At 43.0% G+C, this 9,007-nt stretch overlaps 2 protein-coding genes across 2 annotated transcripts; both read left to right on the forward strand.

Moving 5' to 3' along the window:
* The first annotated feature begins 1,806 nt into the window (after nucleotides 1-1,806).
* Nucleotides 1,807-3,683, forward strand: LOC123094227 (uncharacterized). The gene is made up of 3 exons (XM_044516280.1): nucleotides 1,807-1,882; nucleotides 1,989-2,102; nucleotides 2,708-3,683. Exons 2-3 carry the CDS (start codon nucleotides 2,013-2,015, stop codon nucleotides 3,443-3,445), a joined length of 828 nt encoding a protein of 275 aa, XP_044372215.1. The 5' UTR covers nucleotides 1,807-1,882; nucleotides 1,989-2,012; the 3' UTR covers nucleotides 3,446-3,683.
* A 198-nt stretch (nucleotides 3,684-3,881) lies between these two features.
* Nucleotides 3,882-7,050, forward strand: LOC123089884 (uncharacterized). Its single transcript, XM_044511437.1, has 5 exons — nucleotides 3,882-3,910; nucleotides 4,358-4,563; nucleotides 6,092-6,217; nucleotides 6,298-6,476; nucleotides 6,563-7,050. The coding sequence occupies exons 1-5, from the start codon at nucleotides 3,882-3,884 to the stop codon at nucleotides 6,812-6,814; spliced, it is 792 nt and encodes a 263-aa protein (XP_044367372.1). The 3' UTR covers nucleotides 6,815-7,050.
* The last annotated feature ends 1,957 nt before the right edge of the window (nucleotides 7,051-9,007 follow it).

Consider the following 9,007-nt stretch of genomic DNA (forward strand, 5'->3'; position numbering starts at 1 on the left):
GGTATCGAGCCTGATGAAGAAGGCTCAGCTGGACTATGCCTTACCGCAAGGGGCTCCGTCACCACCTGTACTTACCGCATGGACACAGACGGTCGCACACACTTAAACTCGGTTGGGTGGAAGAGATTCCTCGTTGGCAAGAATCTTCGTGTTGGATAGGCCATCCTAATTACTATCAGGAACACCCACCGCCCAGGCTTGAGGATGATGATCGTCGTCGATATCATCTAGAACTACATATGTGTGTGTGGCTATATCATCTAGAACTACATATGATGATCGTCGTCGATATCATGTAGAACTACATATGATGATCGTCGTCGATATCATCTAGAACTAAATATGATGATCGTCGTCGATGTCACCTTGTACTGCTTGAGGATGCATGTTGAGTATATATGAAATTGTTATCTAGTACTCTCGGTTCCAAATTACTCGTCGTGGTTTTAGTTCCAATTTGAACTAAAACCACGACGAGTAATTTGGAACCGAGGGAGTACTACCTAGTACCTATAATGCTTTATGAAATTGATATCTAGTAGTACCTAGTATCTGGAAATTGCAGTTTATTGAAGCTGGAGTGGGGAAATGGTGAAAGATATAATAGTAGCGCGGGCTCAGGAAATCGCTACAGCTAACTAATAGCAGCGCGTTCGGAAAACGCGCTGCTGATATAGTCAATAGTAGTAGCGCGGGCGCAGACAGCGATACTACTAACAGTTAGCTGTAGCGCCTTATTGGTAGCGCAGGTGCCCGCGCTGCTGATAGCCTCAAAACCCGCGCTACTACTAGTGTTTTCCCTAGTAGTGTCAAGACGCCCGGAGTTCTTGGTTATGGCGATTGAGTCTTGTCTTTCTCTTAGGCCGCACCAGTCGTCGCTTGATGTGACCGTACCCCATGGTGATTGATCAATGGTCGCAACTTCTTCTTTTGGCTGATTATATATCATGCCTTTTGCTTATGAACGATTGTGGTGTGTTCCGTGTACACAGATGCACTAACGCTAGGTATTTCTTATGTTAGTTTGTAGTATACTTCTATGATGCCCGTGGATCATGTCTAAGTAATTGTTGATTGTTTCATGACCTCTCTATGCTACTTGGTAATGTATTGTAGATTGCCATATGCAACGTCATGTGTACATTTTCGTACGGATTGTTGCCTATGTGAAAGCCAATGTTCGTGTCTTGCAGTCTTTGTCCTGGTTTTCCATGACTGCCTATATGGTTTACTATTATTGTTCTGGTCTGATTAAAATTTATTATCTAAAAATGGGAAAAAAGGCTATAACATCGCCTCTGTTTGTTATGGTTTTCTGGTCTGTAACCAATTGAATTGTTTTACAAAGCAGCTGAAATTATGTCCTATGAAGTCTTCCAACAGCCCAGGTTTAACAAAATATTATTATTGCCTAGATATAAACCATTTCCTAACTCTTATTTTTTTAGTGGTTAATCAACTTAAACAAGCTAGGAATAAGTTCAAGGATACAAATGATGTCTGGTAAAACAGAAAGCCAAACATCGCAGCCAAAAGCTAGGGTAGTAGAAGCTTTAGATAATTTATGAGCTTCCAGATTCAACTCCCGCTTCTCATGGATGAAATCCACCGATGCAAAATCAAGCATTCTTCCCCTGATGTCTTTGATAGTTGCTGTTGAAGGTAAACAAATCCTAACTATGCATGGGCCACCGTTCGGGCCAGTTCAACATACATGACCTTTGGGCCTGGCCTCTTAGGCGTGTGACAAGGCCTGGCCTGTTGGGCGTGTGACTCGACCAGCGTATAGAAAACCCTAGGGAAAATGCACTCTCTCCTCCCTCTCCCCGACCCTTTTCCTCTGGCTTTCACGGCGGCACTCTCTCCACTTCCTCTGGCCAAGGCAAGTTGCTTTCCGTTCCTCTTTTGCATGTCCGAGTCGGTTATTTGTGCGGATTTGGTCGACAGTGTGAAGCTAATCTTGCTGCATTGGTTGTTTTTCCGCCTAGGGTCTCGAAGCCTCTCCTCGCGCCATGGCACCACGCGCACAGAAGCAGCTGTTCCCCGCCGATGCAGTGAGCAGTGACCACGATCTCCATTCCACGGCGTCGTCGATTAGCAATGTAAGCCCTTCTTCCTGGTTAAATCTACCACATGTGTATTCTATATTTGTTCGAGACCTTATGCAGCTGGGCCTGCTGCTGATGTACAACGCATGGGACATGTGATTTTACCTGCAAATAGTTGTTCTGTAGTTGATCATGTAACATGGTATTTAGGCTTTTGAGAATACTAATTATGGTTGGACCATCATACAATTGTTGTCCATATGACCTGCCTTTAAAGACTCTGCTTTGCCATACTTAAAATCGTGTCTGCATCATCGTTATGTTATCACAAATCTTTGGTTTTATCTGGATTCCTGTTGTATGTATGTCTTGTACATCCTGGACCTGCCCCTGACAAGAAGTAGCATATCAAGTGATATTCAGTTCAACCAAATCATATTACATAGTCTTGGATAACTTACATTTGTCCGTCAGGTTTTTATTTGCTGCATGTGAATGTTTCTAGACCATCTATAATTTGGTAGATTAGTGGCTCCTGTGCCCAGCACCGTATATGACACCCATTGATATCCATGGCTTGTGTAATTTAACGTCTCTATCTATTTCTTGTATGTTACATTCCATGTGTAAGTAACTCCTCTTTCTGCATGTTTCAATAGGCAAAGCGCTCTGTCGTTGTTAGGCCAAGGGCTCTGCTTAGTGTTGTCCTTGCTGAAGTTGGCTTGCCCGAGGTGAAATACAAGACCTACGCAGCACGCGGTGGCTGTTTTGCTGCTACAGCATATTTCTGGCCATCACCGTCGGGTTCATCTGCGGCAGGGCCGCATATGAGGCTGAATGGTGAACCAGTTGTGGATGCTCAGGAGGCCATACAGAATGCTGCTACCCTGTGCTTGGAGAACCTTCAAGACAGTATGGATATTGAGTTTGACTGTCCCCGGGTGAAAAAAATGAAGACTGATAAGAGGTACCTGTTGAACAGCATTGCTGGGAAGGACAGGGAAATCAAAGATCTAGAGACTAAACTGGAGAAAAGGAAAATGCAGGTCAATGGGCTTGGCAAAGGGTGGAGGTCATTTGCACAGGATGTGCGTCGTTCTGCGGGGCGTATTGACAAGATAGCCGTGAACTACCTGCCTACAGCGTCCGATACTATGGAAGGTGATGTGGCCTGGGAGTGCTACCATCTGACCCAGGAAACCGATGACCTCTGCTATCTAGCTGCAATGTCCACCGATGCAGTCAATACAGTCGGTACTTATCCTTGTGATCCGGAGTCTGACTGCTCTGGGTATGACCAGTTTCCTGATTGCATCCATCAAACCACTATGACACCGGCGATGGTTACTTCTCGTCCGGTTACTCGTATGAAATTGAGCTGTGGTGAATGCTACTAATGTTTCGACGCATTAAGAACACGGGGTTCTTTTGGTGCGTCGTGTGGTATTATCGTATCTAGGCGTGATGCTTGTATGATCCAGTTTGGTAACAGACTACCCTCCTATATTGTAAATTATGCTTGTATGAACCACTTTATTTTCAGGCTACCCTTTCCTGCTGTAAATTATGTATGATCGCTGGTACGGGACCGTCCATGGGTATTGTTAATTATGAACAAGTTCAGTTTAGTTTTCATTGTATGCTTATAATTACTTTTCATTGTATAGATGAAAAACATACTACATAATAATTCCAAATTCATGTCCATCCGTCCATGCCTCACACCCGTTTTACCTTCCGCGCTAAATAATAACTTATTTCCTTAGATACACAAACTATGGGCCTTCGTTTTTTTTGTAGGGCTAACCTGAGTTTTTATTGATCAAATTCCACATGGAGAGGGATACAGAGAGGGTCATGGGGTTCGACCATCCAATCTCGTCGCCCTGATCCAATGAATGTGAAAACCTGCCTAACTTATCGGCATCACCATTCGCGGCTCTGCTTTCAGAAACAAAACTACAACCAAAATAAATTATCCTAATGTTTATTCCCTTGATTATTGCCCCATATGCACCACAGCTCGAATTGTTGATGTCATTGACCGATTGCTTTACATCAGATGCAATTATGAAATTTTGGAGCATTAAATTATCGGCCTTCGATAAAAATAACATAACACGCTGGTTAAATAGACAAAGCCTATGCTTTACCCAATTACTGGCCCGTTAACAGCCTAAAGAGTGCCTGCCTTGCCTGACTTTATTTGTTTACTCGCTCTTCCCCTTCCTCTCAAGACCTAGGTCGTTCCGCCTGGATACATACGCTTGGATACATACGCCGCCATGCCGTCACCCTCTCTGATCCAGTCGCGGCGGCGTCTCCAGACCCCAGAACCGACAACTGCGCTCCCTCCATGGTAAGGAAGCCGCGCTCCGGTGGTCACCAGACCGGCACTTCCATGTACTCCGTCGCCAAGTAGCGGGCTCAGGGCCGCAAGAAGACTTGGCCGGCTCGCTTGCCTGCGCCGCACGACGACTCCTCGCGCTCCAGCCGCCGCGTCCCTCAACGTCAGGTATACTTTCTTTCCTATTTTGTAAAACAAATCGTTCTTTCTACATTTGCCATCTTGAGCGATAGGGTATAAATAGATCTGCTGCTTCAGTAGTTCGTGCTTCTATATTAGATATCCCCAAATGGTAATTGCTCGAGGTAAAAGATCAACAGCCAAAAACTACAATGCAAGTGCATCGAGCACGTGCGATTTTTTGTCTAACATTTCAATGATTGTGCGTCTTTGTCCTGTCCTAGACTGAACTTCAAGGCTGCTTGTGGTTAGTAATTTTAGTTAGTAGATGCCCCAGGCCAAATACATGTACATTGTGTGATGAATGTGGTTGAATAAGCTTGTGTTTAGAGATTGAATCGCCGTTTCTCCTTTTGATGTGGTTAGTTACTGTGTACAAATAGACCTGATGCTAATCAAATCTGCTCATCCCATCTGAGAGCAACGTGACCACCGCAGCCAAGGCTGGAGTCAGGTTGGAAATCCCAAACGGGGCTGTGCTCGAGAACAAGGTGAGCTTTGTTTCCACGTTTGCTAGCTTCAGAAATGAGGTATAAATATATATGCTCCTTTAGTAAGTGATATCCTAGATTATATCTTCCACAATAGTAATTTCTCAAGGGAAAAGAACAGCAGCCAGAACCTAGAATGCAGGTGCACCGTGCACGTAGCGACTTATACTGTAAAACTACAGTTATTGTGCATCTCTGCTTTGTCTAAGACTGAACTTAAAGGCCGCTTGTGGTTAGTAATATTAGTCGGTAGATGACCCAGGCCAAATATACGCACACTATGCGCTAAATGTGGTTGCACAAGCTCGTGCTTGGAAATTGAATCATTCTTCGCTTGTTATATCGTCTCTTGAGTTCTATGTCGTCGAAACTTGTCCACGTCTCTGCTGAACAACTTGGAAAGACTACTCCAAAAAAGATTCCTAAAAAAATACTTGCATGGACTTTTTAAGTATATAAGGTTTGCAAATGTAGGCCTCCTTTGATCATAGGACAAGGATGGGAATAGGAACTTCATAGGAAGTGATACGGCGTGCATCTCGATTACTATAAAGAAATAGATGTCATCTGATGCATACGATAGGAATTTTTCCATTCGGTATAGACCAACGTTTTTCTTTTCTCTCCTTTGGAAGCATTTAGATTCGTTATCTCTGATTGACTATGAAAATTGTTTTTACAGCTGAAAGTTTACTGTGTAGTCTGCTGCTTTGTTTGTATATAGAAAAACATGCAGCTTTCCAACGTGCTTCATGTCGCTGGAAATATATGAGAGGAAATTAACATCTTTCCGTCTGCCCATTCCATCAAAGACACACTCGCTCGACTTCATTTATTCTGGTGTTACTTATCTGCAGAGGCTCACGGTTAAACAAGAAGACCAGGCTACAGACAGTGATGTTGAGGCTGCCTATACACCACAGGCCCATGCCACCTACAACAATCACAATAATTACATTACGGGGATTTTGTCATTACCAGATTTGACTAATGTATCCTCATCTCGTTCCAATTAACTTGTGCAGACCAGTTCCTCTGTAAAAAGCACAAGCAGCCATTTGAGTACATTGACCGGCCCTTATCACCGGATTGGGTCCTAGATTATGAACGGGAAGAAATCCATCTAGAACTGGGGCAATTCATTACTCGCGGTACGAACTCCATCATACTTCCCTTTGTATTGATTAGTCGAAAATCGTTAACAACTATATGATTGTGACAAATTACGTAGATGAGCGTTGCATCGGTTACGCTGATGAGTTTAGCCCCTACTATGTGTATGGAAATGAAGTGACGTTGTACAACAACAATCTTAAGAAGCTGCGCAAGCTAATTAGAAACAGGACAATACCTAACAGCTACTATGTCTGCCACATGACAAAGACCTTTGCAACCCCTAGAAAAACAATGGTTAGCACTGAAAAATCCTTTACATTGTTTCAATCCATCTTATGCCGCAGCGTCACATATTAATCAGCATTTGCCTTGCCTTGTAGTATTTCCTGGTGCCCTTCTCTAAAGGCAGTATCTTCCCACATATGGATGCCAACAATGAGCTGCCAGTAAGCAATGGAGATGGTACTGTCAATGCCAAAGTTCGCTTTATCAAAGGCGTCGACAACAGAGCTACCATCACAAAGAACTGGAGCGCTTTCTTTCGACAGGAAGAAATGGTAAAGGGCCGGGTCTATGCCTTCGCGTTCAAGTGCTCAGCAAAGGGGCTGCGCATGATCGTCTATCCCCTATAAGGAGATCCATGAATATCTGTTAAGCCTATCCTAGGTTATACTTTTGGAGCGCCGGTAGCAAAGCAGCAATGTCCTTTCTATGTCCTTTCGTCTGTTGCTCTCTCTCAAAACTGTTTCTGGCCTTGTTTTAAATTATCGTTCTTAACTACGATGCCTCTGTAGAGGCGGTTTGAACTAATATGTTGACAGACCACCCTCCCTTATTGTGAAAGAGATGCTCTTTTTGGATGGATTTACTTATATATCTGGTGTCTGCTCAGTTTCTTAACTTTAGATGTTCTGTGCTCTTTTCCAATTTTCCCTTCCTTTTGGTGGTCAGGACATTAAAGTTCAAGATACTAGGGTTGATGCTTGAGTACAGAAATCATTGAATTACATACATCTCACAGTTTGTTTGTATCAGGTTAGTGCGAGGTAGTCTCTGTGAAGTACATCGACAAGGCAGATGGATTACGCCACTTATTAGTATGCTTAGTGATAATGCTCCTTAGTTGACTCTTTTTATTATGTTCCTATTCTTATTACCTCCTCTTATGTGTTCTTGCTTTTGGTGTTGAACTTCATGTCGAATGGCTATCTTTTGTGGTCGTATAAATGCACCAAGCTTGATCCTGCCTTATAAACCGATGTTGATCTTGAGCTCCATTGTGTTTTATTTTTACCACAATAGAATGTTTCTTTAATTTATTATTATCCTATATAAGTGCAAATGCTAGACCTGGGTTCCTACTGACATAGTGTTACGTGCTTCGGCAAAACGCTTGGACCGGCACCCTCGCGCCAGGGCGCGATCCCGATCTAGTGTACTAATATTTTGGTCGGCCTTGAGTAGATCTCACGTAGAGTAGAAAAGGTACAAAATGTACAGGACTAGTACTCGGGTACTTAGCGAGTAATAGTGCCTGATTTCATCGGGGCTTGAGCCTGAAACCCAGTAGCAGAAACTTTGCACAACTCGGCGGATTGGACCGCAGAAATTTTTGCCCATCAATTACATCACAAGTGTTTGAATTTGGCAAGAAAATTCACTTTGGTGCTTAAACTTGTGGCGTACAGATATGTGGTGACAGAACTTGGCTTCGTTGTGCATGTACAGTCAGAATCGGGTTTGCATACGTACTGAGCGCTGACGAGGCGTGGAGCCCTTTGTCAGTGGCTGGAAGGCGCGGGCAGAGGCGTGTGGCCTATCTATTTGCGGCGAACCCCCTGAATGTTTTATTTTTGACACGAAAAAGACCCTACAGAGCACAACGCTAACTAAAGATTGATGAATGTGCCAAGAAGCGATACTGTGTGTTTTTAGTCAGTTTCCTCTCAACATCCTACTCGTAACATGCGTCAGTCTTGCACTAACAGATCTTTGGTTCGAATCTCAGATCCCCCAATTGTTTTGTGTATGCAGTTTTGGCAACAAAAAAAAATCAGTTTTCCTCGCACGTTTCCATTTCCAAGTCCACTATGTACGAGTGGTTCATTGACACAACCTTGAACACCTTCTTACCAACTCCAAAGACCATGCAGTTTGCAGCCGAATCAGTGTACTTGTCCAGCTTTTTCTGAATTTTTGGGCACAATCTCATACTCCATTTCCTATCTTCTGCGACTTCCTTCTGCTTGTTCTATAGCCTTGCTGTGATCTTGCTGTTTATATTGTCCACCATGGAGAAAATAGGAAGTTCTCTGGACGGCAAAATCCAACTATCATTTGAAATTTAAAAACTTTTTAGTTTAGTGCATTCAACACATCGGGGCATTTAATAGTTCTGAAAAGCATAATACAGAAATGCTTAATTTGAAGTGCACTACATGATTACCTGTTAAATACTTCAGCTATGTTATTGAGCAGGATGTCGCACTTTGGAAAAGGATTTAAAAAAGCTTTAATCCATGTTTTTGGTGCCCATTTCTCAACCCATTTGTATGCAGGTACATTCAGTTCACTGAGAAAATCTTCAGTTAACACGACAAGATTTTCACTTCGAAGTGCCAAATAGCAGTAACAGCAAGCAAACATGTTCATTTAAGTAACAGCAAGTAAACTGCTGTACCCACATCCTACTTTGGGAGTACGCATTGTTTACTAATGGATCTTCAATTAGTAAACATGTTAACTTAAGATCCACTAGTAAACATGTTCATTTAAGTGTCACAAATTTCCTAAATTTGAAAAATGAGCTGCTGTACCCACAACCA

Source organism: Triticum aestivum, chromosome 4B (genome assembly GCF_018294505.1).
Source record: "Triticum aestivum cultivar Chinese Spring chromosome 4B, IWGSC CS RefSeq v2.1, whole genome shotgun sequence".
NCBI classification, from domain to species: domain Eukaryota; kingdom Viridiplantae; phylum Streptophyta; class Magnoliopsida; order Poales; family Poaceae; genus Triticum; species Triticum aestivum.

Bases quoted from the DNA above. Each gene is read 5' to 3' on its own strand.
- LOC123094227 (XM_044516280.1), top strand. From the start codon at position 2,013: ATGGCACCACGCGCACAGAAGCAGCTGTTCCCCGCCGATGCAGTGAGC. The intron at 2,103-2,707 runs GTAAGCCCTTCT...ATGTTTCAATAG, and splicing joins CGGCGTCGTCGATTAGCAAT to GCAAAGCGCTCTGTCGTTGT.
- LOC123089884 (XM_044511437.1), top strand. From the start codon at position 3,882: ATGGAGAGGGATACAGAGAGGGTCATGGG. The intron at 4,564-6,091 runs GTATACTTTCTT...TAACTTGTGCAG, and splicing joins GCCGCGTCCCTCAACGTCAG to ACCAGTTCCTCTGTAAAAAG. The intron at 6,218-6,297 runs GTACGAACTCCA...CAAATTACGTAG, and splicing joins GGGGCAATTCATTACTCGCG to ATGAGCGTTGCATCGGTTAC.